This window comes from Panulirus ornatus, chromosome 49, assembly GCF_036320965.1.
Source record: "Panulirus ornatus isolate Po-2019 chromosome 49, ASM3632096v1, whole genome shotgun sequence".
NCBI lineage: Eukaryota > Metazoa > Arthropoda > Malacostraca > Decapoda > Palinuridae > Panulirus > Panulirus ornatus.
Genome location: NC_092272.1, coordinates 7,099,885 through 7,119,741, shown reverse-complemented (window position 1 = coordinate 7,119,741; position 19,857 = coordinate 7,099,885). Strand labels below are relative to the sequence as shown.

The following is a 19,857-nucleotide window of genomic DNA, read 5'->3' as shown; positions in this document are numbered from 1 at the left end:
CTACCAAATTTTTCTACTTTAAACTCCTACCTATATGTTCCTACCTACTACTTCTATCTATTGCTCCTACCATGGCTGGGCTAGCACAAAGTGCTCACATGAAATCTAGAGTTACAAAGAGTGAGCCGTGCGCTAAGAGTTGTAAAGTGTTATGTACAACAAGGAGAGATTGTATGTTTCTGAACAGAATGCCAATAGTCCACATGTGACTGAGAAAGAAAAAAACAAAGACAGCTTCCTGAGTCAGAGGAGTGCAGCTTGACAACTCCTGAAGTGCTGACTCACTACACAGGTGCAACTAACCCTCCTGATACCCAAATTGGCAATACTGGGAATGTACCTCCTTGGTCATTGGCTGCATATATATATATATATATATATATATATATATATATATATATATATATATATATATATATATACTTATTATTTATTCATTTTGCTTTATCGCTGTCTCCCGCATTTGCGAGGTAGCGCAAGGAAACAGACGAAAGAAATGGCTCAACCCACCCCCATACACAATGTATATACATACACGTCCACACACGCAAATATACATACCTATACATCTCAATGTACACATATATATACACACACAGACACATACATATATACCCATGCACACAATTCACACTGTCTGCCTTTATTCATTCCCATCGCCACCTCGCCACACATGAAATACCATCCCCCTTCCCCCTCATGTGTGCGAGGTAGCACTAGGAAAAGACAACAAAGGCCCCATTCGTTCACACTCAGTCTCTAGCTGTCATGTAATAATGCCCGAAAACCACAGCTCCCTTGCCGCATCCAGGCCCCACACAACTTTCCATGGTTTACCCCAGACGCTTCACATGCCCTGATTCAATCCACTGACAGCACGTCAACCCCGGTATACCACATCGATCCAATTCACTCTGTTCCTTGCCCGCCTTTCACCCTCCTGCATGTTCAGGCCCCGATCACACAAAATCTTTTTCACTCCATCTTTTCACCTCCAATTTGGTCTCCCACTTCTCCTCGTTCCCTCCACCTCCGACACATATATCCTTTTGGTCAATCTTTCCTCACTCATTCTCTCCATGTGCCCAAACCATTTCAAAACACCCTCTTCTGCTCTCTCAACCACACTCTTTTTATTTCCACACATCTCTCTTACCCTTACATTACTTACTCGATCATATATATATGTATATATATATATGTGAATGTAGGTTTGCGGCAGGGGTGTGTGATGTCTCCATGGTTGTTTAATTTGTTTATGGATGGGGTTGTTAGGGAGGTGAATGCAAGAGTTTTGGAAAGAGGAGCAAGAATGAAGTCTGTTGTGGATGAGAGAGCTTGGGAAGTGAGTCAGTTGTTGTTCGCTGATGATACAGCGCTGGTGGCTGATTCATGTGAAAAACTGCAGAAGCTGGTGACTGAGTTTGGTAAAGTGTGTGAAAGAAGAAAGTTAAGAGTAAATGTGAATAAGAGCAAGGTTATTAGGTACAGTAGGGTTGAGGGTTAAGTCAATTGGGAGGTAAGTTTGAATGGAGAAAAACTGGAGGAAGTAAAGTGTTTTAGATATCTGGGAGTGGATCTGGCAGCGGATGGAACCATGGAAGCGGAAGTGGATCATAGGGTGGGGGAGGGGGCGAAAATTTTGGGAGCCTTGAAGAATGTGTGGAAGTCGAGAACATTATCTCGGAAAGCAAAAGTGGGTATGTTTGAGGGAATAGTGGTTCCAACAATGCTGTATGGTTGCGAGGCGTGGGCTATGGATAGAGATGTGCGCAGGAGGATGGATGTGCTGGAAATGAGATGTTTGAGGACAATGTGTGGTGTGAGGTGGTTTGATCGAGTAAGTAACGTAAGGGTAAGAGAGATGTGTGGAAATAAAAAGAGCGTGGTCGAGAGAGCAGAAGAGGGTGTTTTGAAATGGTTTGGGCACATGGAGAGAATGAGTGAGGAGAGATTGACCAAGAGGATATATGTGTCGGAGGTGGAGGGAACGAGGAGAAGAGGGAGACCAAATTGGAGGTGGAAAGATGGAGTGAAAAAGATTTTGTGTGATCGGGGCCTGAACATGCAGGAGGGTGAAAGGAGGGCAAGAAATAGAGTGAATTGGAGTCATGTGGTATACAGGGGTTGACGTGCTGTCAGTGGATTGAATCAAGGCATGTGAAGCGTCTGGGGTAAACCATGGAAAGCTGTGTAGGTATGTATATTTGCGTGTCTGGATGTGTGTATGTGCATGTGTATGGGGGGGGGGGGGGTTGGGCCATTTCTTTCGTCTGTTTCCTTGCGCTACCTCGCAAACGCGGGAGACAGCGACAAAGTATAAAAAAAAAAAAAAAAAAAAAAAAAAAAAAAATATATATATATATATATATATATATATATATATATATATATATATATATATATATATATATATATATATATATTTTTTTTTTTTTATACTTTGTCGCTGTCTCCCGCGTTTGCGAGGTAGCGCAAGGAAACAGATGAAAGAAATGGCCCAACCCACCCCCATACACATGTATATACATATACGTCCACACAAGCAAATATACATAACTATACATCTCAATGTACACATATATATACACACATAGACACATACATGCACACAATTCACACTGTCTGCCTTTATTCATTCCCATCGCCACCTCGCCACACATGGAATACCATCCCCCTTCCCCATCATGTGTGCGAGGTAGCGCTAGGAAAAGACAACAAAGGCCCCATTCGTTCACACTCAGTCTCTAGCTGTCATGCAGTAATGCCCGAAACCACAGCTCCCTTTCCACATTCAGGCCCCACACAACTTTCCATGGTTTACCCCAGACGCTTCACATGCCCTGATTCAATCCACTGACAGCACGTCGACCCCAGTATACCACATCGATCCAATTCACTCTATTCCTTGCCCGCCTTTCACCCTCCTGCATGCTCAGGCCCCGATCACTCAAAATCTTTTTCACTCCATCTTTCCACCTCCAATTTGGTCTCCCACTTCTCCTCGTTCCCTCCACCTCTGACACATATATCCTCTTGGTCAATCTTTCCTCACTCATTCTCTCCATGTGCCCAAACCATTTCAAAACACCCTCTTCTGCTCTCTCAACCATGCTCTTTTTATTTCCACACATCTCTCTTACCCTTACATTACTTATTCGATCAAACCACCTCACTCCACACATTATCCTCAAACATCTCATTTCCAGCACATCCACCCTCCTGCGCACAACTCTATCCATATTCCTTCAAACATACCCATTTTTGCTTTCCGAGATAATGTTCTCGATTTCCAAACATTCTTCAAGGCTCCCAGGATCTTTGCCCCCTCCCCCACCCTATGATTCACTTCCGCTTCCATGGTTCCACGGGAAAAATGAAACACGATAAGTTCCCAAGTGCACTTTCATGCAATAATTCCATCATCAGGGGAGATACAAAAAAGAAATATGTCGGCTTATATACAACAAAGAACATAGCTAGGATAGGGGAGAAAGAATAATGCCCATGTATCCCTTGCGTATCATAGACAATGACTAAAAGGGGCAGGAACATGTGGCTGGAAATCCTCCCTTCCTGTATTACTTTCCAGAAGAAGGAACAGAGCAAGGAGCCTAGTGAAGAATTTTCCCTCTAATGCTCTATCATCTGTACTTGATGCTACTTCACTCACACAGGAAATGGCGAGCACATACATGGGAAAATAATTCTATATATATATATATATGTTATCCCTGGGATAGGGGAGAAAGAATTCTTCCCACGTATTCCCTACGTGTCATAGAAGGCGACTAAAAGGGAAGGGAGTGGGGGGCTGGAAATCTTCTCCTCTCATTTTTTTTTTTTTTCCAAAGGAAGGAACAGAGAAGGGGGCTGGGTGAGGATATTCCCTCAGAGGCCCAGTCCTCTGTTCTTAACGCTACCTCGCTGAGGCAGGAAATGGCGAATAGTATGAAAGAAAGAAAAGATATATATATATATATTCATATACTTTACCTTTCTACCTCATAAGTCCCTTCTGTCTTTATGAGGCTCCTGCAGCACTCAGGAAGCTGACCATGTCCACCAGTTGAGACCACAGGTCATGAATTGCCGTAATGATGCGTGTGCATCTATGTGCAGAGAGTACAGGGCAAATGCATAAGTTCTTAGTGTGTTCTTTACAGTAGATGCAGTTTGGGCATGATGGATCTTGGAATGAGTCGGAAGGCTGTGTGTTCAGCACTTGTCACACCATTTCAGTGTGTGTGTAAATGTTTTGCAGAGTTATATTTGCTGGAGGTGGGGGGATCTGTGAGTAGAGGTGAGAGGTTGAGGTAAGCTTTCTATTTCTACTTGAGGTTTGGCAGTTAGTTATAGAAGAGTTTGAGTAGGAAGGATCTGGAGCTACTGCATAGAACTTAATGTCAAGTATGTTGAAGTGAGACTCTATTGGGAGGATTTTTTTTTCAGTGTGAAGGTACACTAATCAACTGACCTCCCAACTCAGTCTTAAACTCCAACCCATCAGACATACACACATCACAAGCCACACTCCCCAGACAAATAAAAATTCACTCTCTCCTCTATGCTTTGGACGTCACTCATCACTACAAACACTGTTTCAACATATCCAAGACCATCATGCCCATGATGTAACTACCATAAGGAAGACAATGAACACTTACTATTCAACTGTCCTATACTTTATGCACATAATTGTACACAACATCAAAACACTTTACTTCCTATGGTCTGACTGGTGGACGTGGCACCTGCAGCACCAAAGCGCTGCTGGTGCCTAATACAGATAAAAGGGACTCCTGGGATAGGAAGCACAGATGTATTCATGTATTTATGAGTTATATATGAAATATAATTAGTAATTTTTTAAAGACTTAAATATTCAGTTAAAAGAAGCAATAGGGTAAAAATGTAGCTAAGGAGGAGAAGGATGTCTTAAAATGTGCCTATAAGGATAAAAGGACATTCAGGCATTAATGAGTTACATAAGACTCTTGAAGTTAAATGGGAGAGAAAAGGAAGCTAGTAACTTATCTATAGCAGGAACAGTTAATAAAACCTTAGCAGCAAAGATTTTTAGAAAACTGGACATGGGGGAGAAAAGTGACAAAGGAGGCTTCACTACAAAGATGAGAGGATTAGAGGATTTAGTCACTATAAAATTAATTCAGTCTAGAAGGTACATCAGTGAGATATATTACATGTGAGAAAGGTAACGAAGTATCTTTAAAAGAGAGCAAAACAGTAACAACTTAAGATTGGAGATCATAAAAATTTACTGATATCAAGAAGGTTTTTAACATATCCAAGAAGTATGATGGGTTCCTCAGATTTACCTTTGCAGAAAATATACCTAATCCTTATCTGAGCACAGAGAGAGAGAGAGAGAGAGAGAGAGAGAGAGAGAGAGAGAGAGAGAGAGAGAGAGAGAGAGAGAGGAGAGGAGAGGAGAGGAGAGGAGAGGAGAGGAGAGGAGAGGAGAGGAGAGGAGAGGAGAGAGAGAGAGAGAGAGAATGTGGGTGTCTAAGCTAAAGAGAAGGCCTAAGTCCTATTGAGAAAGGAAGAGGGACTTTACTAGAAATGAAATATGGGAGCTAGAGATATGAGGAGGAAAGAAAAAAGTCTACCAAAATCAAACTTGGAAAAAGGATGGGTTGATAAATACTTTAAACAATGGTAAAGATCTTACAACTTAAATCAAAACAGTGGCCTCATGATGTCAGAAAAGAAAGTGGAACTCATAAAACTTATGAGGAAGGAATCTGCAATGAAATTTAAGTTTGAAATCTAACTGAGAGAAAGAGATACAGCCAAGGGTTGAAATCAAAATCTAACAGAAAAATGAATCTTAATAGTTTCTATGGCAAAAAGGTCCTAACACTATTACAGGGAGAGAACCTTTAAACTCAACTCTTCTCTATAGGAGACAAGAGAACTAAACCCTGAAAAATATGTCTTATACAGAAGATGGGACCCTAAGATTCAACTTGCAAGGTGGAGAGAATTCAAAAGCTTAACTGGAGAGAGGTAGAGAGAGGAAGAGAGAAAGTATGAACAGACATGAGTATCTATGATAAGATTTTGCCAAAACGTTGGGCTGGCACATATTGCATATTGTATGTCTTGCTTACTGAATAATGTTACTTCTTTCTGCCACCACACTCATTATATAACTAGTGAGTTTGAGGGAGGGTTCCTTCCTACCAACCCGTTATCATTTCTTATATTTTTCCCACAGCAGAGTATAACACTCACTGCGAATCTTGCTTTTCTCTCCGTTATATTGTTTTAAGCTGCAATCATCAGGCCATGCTGTTTGATCTTTACTTGATCCAAACCTTTTCTTAGCCAAATGTCCAATCTCCCTTTTTAAGTTTTCGGTTTCACTCATAGTCAAACTTCTCGTACCATTTGGTAGAATACTAAATACTCTTTCCATCTTTCTTAAAGGGCATTAACGTATTTTTGTTTGATGTTTATGAAATATATTCCCAGGTATACTTGTACATTACCGTTTCTTCTCATATTTGAGGTTCCTTGGACAAGAAATTCTTTTTTTTTTTGCTTTGCTGTCATCACTAAACCATGTAATGATCAGATGAGGTATCTCCATTTCTTTCATTATTTCTTCTACTCTTGCCAATAATTCTTTAAAATCATCTTGCTTAGTTCAGGGTGGTCTGTCTAATACTAAGTTTATTGCATTTATGACTGGGATGCTAACTGAGATTAACTCACACTTATTGTTACTTATATTCATCAACTGCATTTTTTCTAGTTACTATGGGAATATATTGCTACACTGCCCTGTTAGAGAGAGAGAGAGAGAGAGAGAGAGAGAGAGAGAGAGAGAGAGAGAGAGAGAGAGAGAGAGAGAGAGAGAGTGTACATGTGTGTGTGTGTGTGTGTGTGTGTGTGTGTGTGTGTGTGTGTGTGTATGTGTCTTAATCTGAGTTAATCTGTTTCTTCCTGTTAGTGGGATTTCTAACCCTGTTTTGTTTTTGGGCCCTATTATCTATTTCCTCATACAAGTTACCATACAGGATAACATTTGCTGCTTCCTAGACAGTAGTTCAAGTCTGTTCAATCTTTCATAAAATAACTTGCGTCCCATTCTCTCAATTTTACTGTGAAGTGTTTCTGAATTCTCTCTAGCCCATTAATTTCAGCTTTAGTCAATGACTTAAACAAAGCAGTATTCAATTTTTCTTCTTATATGCACAATGGGCATTTTCATCATCAGCTTTTCATCTCTCATTGAATTCCAGCTTCTTTATAATGAATCCTAGAGCTTTGATTTACTTCAATTTCAGTCTCAGAACCTTATAAGGTGTCACAATTATATTGTTAATTGTTCCAAGACTTATTTGTTCCAATTTTTCTTCTTCAAATTCCATCAAGTTCCCTTATACATATATCTTTCTGCATTTTTTCTATCTTCTGATTCTATTAGTTACTGATGCTGGGACTTTCTGCAAAACATGTGACTATAACTCCTTTCTGAGAGAGAGAGAGAGAGAGAGAGAGAGAGAGAGAGAGAGAGAGAGAGAGAGAGAGAGAGAGAGAGAGAGAGAGAGAGAGAGAGATATGAGACCAGATGGTACTGAGACTTCACTATTATTGAGGAAAGATGTTGATACATACTGAATGAGAGTACACAAAATACTTATCTATGAAGAAAGAAGGGAGGGTCTTCAAACTTAAAAAGAGACACTTACATAGGAGGGACAAAGGAACCTTAACCTGAAGACTAAACTCAGCAGGAAAGAGAAAACTTCAGACTTACTTAAGATGGAAAGAGAAAACTTTAGACATACTTAAGATGGAAAGCAAAAACTTGAGACTTACTTAAGATGATGAAATTTTTCAACAAGATGGAAGAAAGGATATAATGAAAGAGATAAAATTGATATTTTTGAATTGTGTTTAATCATGAAAAAAAAAATCACCATTATGATTAATCTATGAGAGAGGAGGAATCTTCCAGGGATGCAGAGGCCTAAAGATGAAACCATAATTGAGCTAGTGTTTTCAATCAAAATTTACCTAAAATGGAAGTAGGACCTTTATGTTTACCTTATGGAGGAAGGGACAGGCCTTAAGACTAACCAAGATGATGACGATCTCTGAGAATTCATTTAGAAAAATAAAAAGCATTAGGACCCAAACATAAAGAAAGCCTGCACATATTTGGAGAAAATGGACTTTATGAAGCCTTCATCACTTGATTAAGACAGAAGAATGTCTTGTGCAAGAACTAAATGAGAAGATGGTCTTTAATATTCATATAAAATGAAAGGAGAGGGCCTAACTAAAAGAGAGAAAAAGGCAAAACTCACACTAAAATTTCTTTTATCTAGCCAGGGGAAGTAATCAGTCTGGAATGTTAGGTTTTAAAAGAATTAGGTAGAGGCAGACATGGCTAGACAGCACAGAGGCAAGATCAGCAATCATGTAACAATGATAATTGCAGGTTTTTTATGAATTGGTGACTATCATGGACCAGTGACAACTGTACCAGAGAAGCAACATTCTTGATATCACATTAAAGGACAAACTGAGCATGAACCAGAGATGACAGTACCAAGAAAGTGATAATGAACCAGCAATCATTCTAGTCCAGTAATAATCACTGTGGTCCAGCAATTATTAGTTATGTGACCATATAATCACTAAGAATAATCATGGTCCACATATTATCATGAATGATCATGAAACATGATTAGCATGAATTATTGTGGTCTGTGTGATCCATCATGGACAATTAGTATTGTGGCCAAATGATGATCATTAATTACTGTAGTTTAACACTTGTCTTAAATCACTGTGGTCTAATTCAGATCTTAGACTAATGCTAGATTTTGTTTCAAGAATATCATAATTTACTTTTTTAAGTGACTGATTTGAATTACTTAAATTATGACAGTCTTTTACATTTAATATGCACTTTCAAAATGAAACATCAAAAACTGTCAATTATCATAAATTTCTAAAGTACTCCAATAATAATGATGAATTAAGGTCTAGCGATCAATATGGACCAGCAATAACTGCAATACAAAAGCAATTATCCTGAACAAAGAATTTTATAGACCAAACAGTCATACCAGCAAAATTATTGCAAGAAACCAAAGGCATAAAACAGTTACACAGACCATAGATGACCATGATCCAAAAATCATCATGAATAATCATGAACCAGAAATATTTAAAGTCCACTCATGTACCCAAGAAAAAATTACTGAGGAAGAGAGAAAATCATGGTCCAACAATTCTCATGGACAAAACATGATTTGGTCCAGTAATCACCATGAATTATCATGGACCTATAATCAGCAACTACTGCATTACAGCATGGGATAAAGCACCTCAGACTGGTCTACACAGTAAGCATTCAAGCATGTGTTGACATACATCACCAAGTGTTCAGTTTTGGTAACAGTGTGAGCATAAAATACAGCGTTGCCTGTGTGCATAATGGGAGGGGAGATATACAGATGGATAAATGCTAGTGATATTGAAGATGTTAAGATGGGCCATAATATCATTAATGAACCAGATAACGATGGTTTCTAGGCCAGTAATACTGGGTGAAGAGTCAGAACAGGCCTTAACATCTTCATTGGTGAATTAGGTTACATTGCTTTAAGCCAGTGATGTTTATGATTATCATTCAGCTGTTTTCCTAAGCTCTACAAAAATGCTGTACATCATCTTGTGAGTTGGCATGCTTCTTTTAGACTGTCTTCTAGATGTATACATGTTCAACAAACAAAGATCTACATCTAATGTTACATGTATTCATAAATCCATGTGAACAAACTATTCAACAGAGCTAGAATTTACAGGCTAATACTGTGTACTTAAATGCATGTAGATTATAGGGAAATTAAAAGGGAATGAAAAGAATGAAAGCAAATTACTATCTACCCAATACTAGACCTGGTTACAAAGTCATTCTTAAATCTGGGATACATTATTGTAAACAAGAAGCCTGGTGGCACATAAATACATGCCTCAAAAAATAATGTACTTCAAAAGCCAACATACTCATTCTAGTTCTGTAAAATCCAACACAATCATTCTAGTACTAGAACTTTGTTGTGAAAGTGTTCTCTCATAAAATGTGGCATATACTTTGAACAAACACGAAAAAGAATACTTTCATAAAGTACAAGTTATGTGCTTAGTTTACATTATCATCTTCAAACTACAGTTACGACTATTACTATCTTATTAGTAAATTTCCTGGAACTACATCAAGAATGTGGAAGTGAATGTCTCATACAGTATTCACACTGTCTAAACTAATAATGTGTGACCAAATACTTGTAGAAGGTGATCAGTTTAATAACTGGAAATAGTGTGATTTGTAAAATTGGCCTGTTGTATGTTCATATGTTGTTATAACTGTGATCTTTTTAAGAAGTTCAATAAACCTCTAAGATATGTTCATAAAAATTCAGACATTTTAGCTTTCTCTGAACACATGAATACATGCTTCAATAACTTCAAAAAAAATCATAGATATGTTTAAGAAAGATTTAGTATGTAAGATAATCCTGCTTTGAGTCTGAGAAGCACTGCACTTGATATAAATGAAATGATAAGACTAAACATCTTAAATAAGCACTCATTACAAATGGCAAAAGATACATCAAACTGGACAACTAATAATGAGCCCATTGTGGTCTTTTGCCCATTGTGGTCTTTTAAGACGACTTAAGTGAACCCCCTGAAAGCTACAGGGCAATAACAGCATAACTGTATGCTAACCTAATATTAGGTATTGTATACAGTTAAAGGCCAAAGGTCATACTATTAGTAATACAAATGCAGTGACTTTGCCCTTGGTCATGTGGCTATGGCATCAGAAATTTACATCCAATGAAGGATTACTTTACATTAGAAAATCAGTGTTCACATATCATGAAGTGACACATAATTGGCCCAAGTATATCAAAGTAAAATAAAAAAATGATAATCTCTAACTCAACAGCAAAAATACTAATATTCATTCAACAACCATCCCTCAAAAAAATTATCAAAATTAATGTGCTGATTCCTACAATATATAAGAAAGCTATATAGTGTGATGATAAACTCTAAGTAAAGATATAAATGGCAAGCTATGAAATAGCATGGCCTTCTAACTATGTCAGTCCATCACATATTGCCTGGGACACCTCTGGATTACTCACTGATCCATGCCACCATCTTTCACAGCACCAATATCAAAAGAAATAATAGCAGCAGGAAGAACAAGAAAAAGCAGAATCTGGATCCTCAGGAACAGCAGCTTTTTCTCCCATGTCCTCTTCCAGCTGCAACCTCCCCAAGATGCAAGCCAAAGTCATGACTGACTCTACCAATGGTTTTGTATGTTGATGTAAGATATAATGTTAACCATTAGTGTAAACTGAACTGGATTATTTAGTCCAACTAAAGTATTAACTGTGGTAGAACGCCAATTCTATCTATGCATAAGCTGAGGTAAGGCTAAAATCCACTCAAAAACTGTGCCCGAGGATGTGAGACATTGCAGTGCCGAGCCATGCCAAGCATGAGGGGACAGTGCCAGAGAAAATGAAATGGGAAACAATGACCTGAGAAAGTAGATACGAAAAACAGTGCCCTGAGAAAATGGACATGCACGACCTTGGGAATAAAAGAGGCCATCTGTGCAGTAAACCTCTTCACTGAAGATCTTTGTAAACCACGGATCCTTAGAGTATATTTGAATAACTATATGAAGTGCACAAGACAAACATCTTTTTTTCCAAGATATGAAAAATAGAAATAACATACTGAGGGAAAGAAGTATATGACAGGCCAGAGGTAACCAAAGAAGGAAGATATGCCCAGGACAGGATGGTAAGGAGTACATAAATGAGTAAGGAAAACACTAACAATGGGAGAATATAGGGATAAAACAGAAATTGGGGAAGGGGGTTTCTAGCATTATCTACTGGTAGTTTTACTCTATCCAGTTTTTAAAACAATCCTTGTGGTGCTTGAAACTTCCATTCTCTGAGGTATATGCAGCATCGTAGAGTTGAGCAGGCGTGTACTAGTCTAGTGGGTGATGGGGGTCCTTTTTTTACAGCCCGGCAGTGGTGTTGTTACAGTATACAGAGGCTGAGTGCACACAAGGCCACTTTCCATTAAAGGCAAAGATCCGGGCAGAGTAGCGGATGCAGTAGTGTCATCACTGGCCACAGCTCTCAAAATATGGTAACTGTTTTTTTATTCATTTACTGAGGGTATTAACATTACATTCACCTTTTTATAGGGCACTTAAATATTTACACATAGTTTTCTAGGCTTTGGCAAATCTGATTCTACTGCAATAACCGTGTACCCAAAAACAAAATGTATTTTCTTGAAAGTCACAAAAATGTCAAATAACAAACCACTGAGTTTATAAAAACCTATCCTGATTTGAGTACAATCAAAATGAGTTACAATGCCATAAGAAATTTGTGACAAATCTAATGAACCATGAAGGAAATTCAAAAGGCGAATGCAAGTTGCCAAACATGCTGGGAGGATCTGTGGGTTTCCTCCCCTGGTGAGGTGTCATTAGCATATCAAAAAACCTATTTGAACACCTCACCTCACAACAACATCTAGGGTAGTGGGAGGCCCTACACCAGAAAATTCGATGTTTTTCTATAATTGAAAGTAGCATGTTGGTTTATAAATAAAAATCATACTCATGCAGCAGACTACTGGTGACTAATGTGTGTTTGTCCTCCCAACATGTGTATATGTAAAGGTGCCATGTTTGGCAATAACAAGTATGAGTGGAACATACAAAATATGATTCAAAATATAATGTCATAATATATATATATATATTTTATATATATATATATATATATATATATATATATATATATATATATATATATATATATATATATATATATATATATATATAAATAAAATATATATATATATATATATATATATATATATATATATATATATATATATATATATATATATATATATATATGCATACGTGTGTATATGTGTGTATGTGTGTATATATATATTTTTATTTTATTTATTTTTATTTTGCTTTGTCGCTGCCTCCCGCGTTTGTGAGGTAGCGCAAGGAAACAGACGAAAGAAATGGCCCAACCCACCCCCATACACATGTATATACATACACGTCCACACATGCAAATATACATACCTATACATCTCCATGTACACATATATATACACACACAGACACATACATATATACCCATGCACACAATTCACACTGTCTGCCTTTATTCATTCCCATCGCCACCTCGCCACACATGGAATACCATCTCCCCCCTCATGTGTGCGAGGTAGCACTAGGAAAAGACAACAAAGGCCCCATTCGTAAATCATATGGGAGGGTATTGATTGAGAGGGTGAAGGCATGTACAGAGAATCAGATTGGGGAAGAGCAGAGTGGTTTCAGAAGTGGTAGAGGATGTGTGGATCAGGTGTCTGCTTTGAAGAATGTATGTGAGAAGTCCTTAGAAAAGCAAATGGATTTGTATGTAGCATTTATGGATCTGGAGAAGGCATATGATAGAGTTGATAGAGATGCTCTGTGGAAGGTATTAAGAATATATGGTGTGGGAGGCAAGTTGTTAGAAGCAGTGAAAAGTTTTTATCGAGGATGTAAGGCATGTGTACGTGTAGGAAGAGAGGAAAGTGATTGGTTCTCAGTGAATGTAGGTTTGCGACAGGGGTGTGTGATGTCTCCATGGTTGTTTAATTTGTTTATGGATGGGGTTGTTAGGGAGGTAAATGCAAGAGTATTGGAAAGAGGGGCAAAAATGAAGTCTGTTGTGGATGAGAGAGCTTGGGAAGTGAGCCACTTTCCTCATGACTCATAGGTATGTATATATATATATATATATATATATATATATATATATATATATATATATATATATATATATATATATATATATTCCTATGAGTCCACGAGGAAAGTGAAACTCGAAAACATGATGAGTTCATGGACTCATAGGAACATACTTGATCACGCGTAAAATTGTTATCCTTTCCAATATGAATATGTGTGGTGTGAGGTGGTTTGATTGAGTAAGTAGTGTAAGGGTGAGAGAGATGTGTGGAAATAAAAAGAGCGTGATTGAGAGAGCAGAAGAGGGTGTTTTGAAATGGTTTGGGCACATGGAGAGAATGAGTGAGGAAAGATTGACCAAGAGGATATATGTGTCGGAGGTGGAGGGAACGAGGAGAAGTGGGAGACCAAATTGGAGGTGGAAAGATGCAGTGAAAAAGATTTTGAGTGATTGGGGCCTGAGCATGCAGGAGGGTGAAAGGTGGGCAAGGAATAGAGTGAATTGGATCGATGTGGTATACCGGGGTTGACGTGCTGTCAGTGGATTGAATCAGGGCATGTGAAGCGTCTGGGGTAAACCATGGAAAGTTGTGTGGGGCCTGGATGTGGAAAGGGAGCTGTGGTTTCGGGCATTATTGCATGACAGCTAGAGACTGAGTGTGAACGAATGGGGCCTTTGTTGTCTTTTCCTAGCGCTACCTCGCACACATGAGGGGGGAGGGGGATGGTATTCCATGTGTGGCGAGGTGGCGATGGGAATGAATAAAGGCAGACAGTGTGAATTGTGTGCATGGGTATATAGGTATGTGTCTGTGTGTGTATATATATGTGTACATGAAGATGTATAGGTATGTATATTTGCGTGTGTGGACGTGTATGTATATACATGTGTATAGGGGTGGGTTGGACCATTTCTTTCGTCTGTTTCCTTGCGCTACCTCACAAACGCGGGAGACAGCGACAAAGCAAAATAATAATATAATAATAATAATAATATATATACAGGCAAATGTTTACTATCCACACATAAACTTACCAAAAGGATTGACTATCCAGTAATTTTCATAACTAGATCAAATCCACTATAAAGAAGAGTATCAGCACAACGTAATGACACTTTCGATGTTTTGTTGTCCTAAACATAATCAATCTACCCATGTTCTAACTAGAAGCCTGGCTGCCAATAGAACCACAGAGACCCATTTTCCATGCTGGAAGACAAGTATCTCAGCTACTCAGAAATTGCCTTGTATGTTTTAAGGTTACAGCAAATGCCACAGTGAAGTTTAACACATTTCCTATTATATGCATATGTCTAAAACAGGACTTTATGTGAAGGCTAGGGTGCCCTGGAATTTCTGGGGAGAGTGGTATGGTGTTTCTATGTACATGACACAAAACAAAGTGCCACCTTGTCGATAAGCCATCTGCCACCAGCCATAACCCTCACATCCTAATGGGTTATATGCTCCATATCTTATTAATGAGGCATTTCAATTTGCAACTGCTTAAAATGTGCTTAATGCTGAATGTAGTATAAAAAAATTCAGATATGTGACAAAGGAGACCAAGCTTAATTCTATACATATAAAATTACTAAATATCTGGGGAATGAATGCCTGTGACTTAGCTTTTAATTTCAATTAATAAATCTAAATGTTATAGTAATTCTTATATGATATGAGCATCACCAATGCATTCTCTATTGCTTCCATGGATCCAAGTCAACAAATTCTGGCAGAGGGAGGGGAAAATAGCTTGGGATTTCTTGGTATGTGACAGTTGAAAAAGAAAGCATGAGACTGGGGAAAGGACTAAACGACAAACTATGGAGGAGATAAATTAAAATATTAGTAGACTCGATACCTGCCACATCTTTAATGTACAGGTAACTGTATCAAAAAAACAGAATATAATGTATTTACATAAAAAAATTGCCTTTTAATGCAGTCATATACAACGCAAACATTTCAATTTAAACAACAGTAATATAATGAGACTCCTAAGTACTGCATGGGATTTACAATTTCTTTTTAATATTTGCTGGGTGGCATTGATGACAACTATCTGCAAGACTTGACTATCCACAAAGGGTCTGAAACACAGGTGTGCCATCAGTAGATATTTGCCTATATATATATATATATATATATATATATATATATATATATATATATATATATATATATATATATATGAATAAAATAAATAAATTATATATATATATATATATATATATATATATATATATATGAATAAATAATAATTATATATATATATATATATATATATATATATATATATATATATATATATATATATTTGTGTGCGTGTGTGTGTGTGCAAGATTATTATATACACCAGACAGTGATTGCACTTCAAACTATTTTGTATGTCTACTCTGATGTTGCATTTGTGACATATCTGGCATTACAACTATATAAACATCTAGAGAGGAGGTGTTGATGCAAATCACATACAAAAGCCTGCAATTTATATTCTATAAGAAGCAGTACTGTACCTTTCTTCCTTGCCCTTTCTTTGGCCTTTTTGCCTGGTAAGGAAACAAAGCATTTAGATTCTGAACATGCAATATTTTCAGTGAGATGACTCTGATTCCCCTTAACATTGTAAATGCCTATTACTGTTAAATAATGATTCATATGACTGTGTCTTCACCTGTACCTCAGAATTCTCTGGTGACAAAATGTTTATTCATGTATTATTTTGTAATAAGCGTTGTTAAGAAACATGTACAAAAGGTCATCTGATAATAGAATTATTCATGACGGTAGTTCATGAAATGATAAACACAAATTACAAGAGTGCTTGTCCATGCAGTCTTATATACAAACATAAAATTTTGTCACTAATGTAACGAGTAGATGTGATATTTCTCAGCCAATATGATGTTCCCAAAGGATTTTGCCAGAGGAAACAGTCAGAGTAGGCTTTACAAAAATAAAGGAACTGAAATACATGTGTATATATATATATATATATATATATATATATATATATATATATATATATATATATATATTCTATTCATATACATGTATATATATATTGAAAGTAAATGCTATACAATAACTTAAATAAGGAAAAATTTTTACAATAATAATGCCACTCACTCACCACCAGCATATTTTGTATCCTATTTTTTTCATTCTGATATTATTTTACTGACAGTTTTCACAAAGATGTGGGAGCAGACTGGTAGATATAAAATAATGATAATCATTCTTGTCTATACACCCTAAAGGTATTACCTACATCTAAGAAAAATTTGCTATAGAAATAAGTATTTCATAAGTCTATCTAGAGCAACCACTTGTGACTCAAGAACAGTACTTACATCATCAAAACTATATACAACCTATTTATACAAACCTGTTTTTTTCACCCCCATCAATTAAACCTGATGCATATCTTGCAGTGAAGGATTTTATTGGTAAAAGATATGAAAGAAAAACTTTGACCTAAATATATGTTTTTATGCTAGCTATTACTAACTAAAAACTTTTTCTATGACAACCTTATTTGAGTGTTCATATGTCTTTAGCAAATGAAAATGATGAAACTTGTATAATAGGTCAATCATCTTTAAAAGCACTGAAAAATTAACATTTTAATCAAAGGGCTTCATCTCTTACTGTCTATCTGATAGCAATCATTCATTAAAGCAGCCAAAAGAGTGTATTCAGAAAATGATTACAGGTAAAATACAGAAAAAGCTACAAAAGGAACAATAATGAAGAAAATATTGAAAGAGAAATAACCTGAAAAGTCTGAGTATGGTAGAAAATACAGTGATTGTAATAGGGGGTTTCAGAAAAATACAACAGTGTAAGATCAAATTAGTCAGGCAATAACATACAAAGGATACAGGTACAGTATTGTGTATCTTCAAATCATTATTAAAGAAAGAGTTTCAAAAAAAGATATATATCAAAAAGCAATATGAAAATAAAATTTCATCAACATTGAAAATATGAAAAAAAAAAGAATCAACCAGTAGTTTAAAAAGAGAAAAATATTAACACATATCACATGAATGAAATTCATACTACAAAAACTATGCTGGAATTCTTGATCCCTAATTTCTGCAGCCATAATTGTGATGCAGTCTGTCACAATCATCACAGCCCAGTGTACGATACAAATATACCTCAGTCCTCACATCAGACTGTCTACAATGGTTACCTTAATGCATCATCAAAATGGTTATCATACTCTATTTCACTAAACCAACGGCAAAAGTTTTATAAGGCAACATCTAATACACCACTATTATAATGTATGATGTGACTGCTGTACCTCCTTGCCAGTCAAAGATGAGGTACCCCATCACCTGTGTTATTAAAGAATCACATAATCTGCTGTAGCTCCAGTCTGTACCGTACATTCCATTTGAGCCATTATCCTGTGTAATCTAAAAAAGCTATTGTAACTCCTTTTCTGTGGCACTGCCCTCAATTAGCAAACAGTAACTTAACATATTACAGTGTGTCATATCAAAACGTATGCCAGTCTCCAACAGATTACTAACATATCCTCACAGAACTTTCCCACCAACTAATGGTGCAAAAACCTGAAGGGTTGGTTTTAAACCGGAGATATGAAAGAGAATTTGATCACATAAATATCTGCCTTGTAAAAGTCAAGTAACATCTATTATCATTTTCAAGATGGCATACACTACAAGTCTGCTACTTGAATGATGGTACAATATATACATGCTCATAATACTTTTCAATCAGGTGCTAAACCTCTCATACAACAGTGGTAAGCCCAATAACAAGTATTTCAATTTGTTAATGATGTTTTCTTAGTGCTCAGTGCAGTCCCTTATTATGGGAAGAGTATGTTCAAAAACATTATTAACAGCTTGTGCTTACGGATATATTTTTTCCTTTATATCTTATGTTGAAAATATAAATACTTGATTCAGCAGAACATCCATCCAATGGGATGGGGCTTGTTGGGTGAACATCTTTGTTCTACTTGCATGAATATCATCATGCTGAAGGACCTTGCTTTTTGTTATTACAGATGCAAAGTTGTTTTTGGCTGTTTTCAACCATTCCCAACAAAATTCTATCTCAGGAAACTTCCAAGGAGGGAACTGAGCAAAACCTACTTCCTCAACTAAAGTTATGTCCAAATCACTGCCAATGATAACTTTTTTTATATTCTCACATTAATAGGCTTAGAGAGCAAAAAATACTGATCAAATACCTCAGTCCTCTCAGCTGAAAAAACATACCTATATGCAGGGTTAGACAGTTTACATTCAAACATAAAGAGATACTTTAAGCCAAGGTTCTTTGCATTTTAGATTCATATGCTGTTCAACAGAAACTGCATGGAGAGGATCTGAATGATCTGAATGATTCTATACATATTCTAGTACCAAGATTCTGAACAATGTTAACCATTTTCATGATGCTATCAGCAGCCAATGAATAAATCTCATGACCATAGTCCAGCTTCAGTCTACATAATGAATCATATAACCTCGGCACACCTTTCCTATATGTTCCCCAAGAATTGGGAAACACTACCTTCAAAATCTTATGCGACTTTGTCACTTCACTCCAAAGTTTTTTAATAAGAGTGGCTTTAGTCAATCTTCTATCAAAAATCATGCCTAAAAAGTGTGCCCCCTTTTCAAATGGCCTGAGAATCCCTTTAATTAATACATTAACTGCTGATCTATTGGCTTTTTTCAGATAAATCAAAACAGAGTGCCTAATCAATGACCTTAATCAACAGTAGCAAGAAATGTCTCAGCAGTTTTAGGAGATGACAATGTACAAGGGACAGCCACATCATCAACCAAAAGGGATACATTAACATCTCTTGGGTATGCATTTATAACACTACTAATTACTACAAAGAAGAGATAACACATAACAAGTTGTCCTGAGACACACCTTCCTGCGGGAAATCTTTTATGTACTTCTTGTTCCCTCCACCTCTGACACATA

At 36.8% G+C, this 19,857-nt stretch overlaps 1 protein-coding gene across 2 annotated transcripts in view; it reads right to left on the bottom strand.

The window, feature by feature from the left end:
* unc-13 overlaps positions 1 to 19,857 on the bottom strand; it is an 820,923-nt gene that overhangs the window by 540,981 nt on the left and 260,085 nt on the right. For both annotated transcript variants that reach the window (XM_071690929.1, XM_071690930.1), the window contains exon 6: positions 16,386 to 16,418. In XM_071690929.1, coding sequence (XP_071547030.1) covers positions 16,386 to 16,418 — 33 coding nt within the window. The remainder of the gene's footprint in view (positions 1 to 16,385; positions 16,419 to 19,857) is intronic.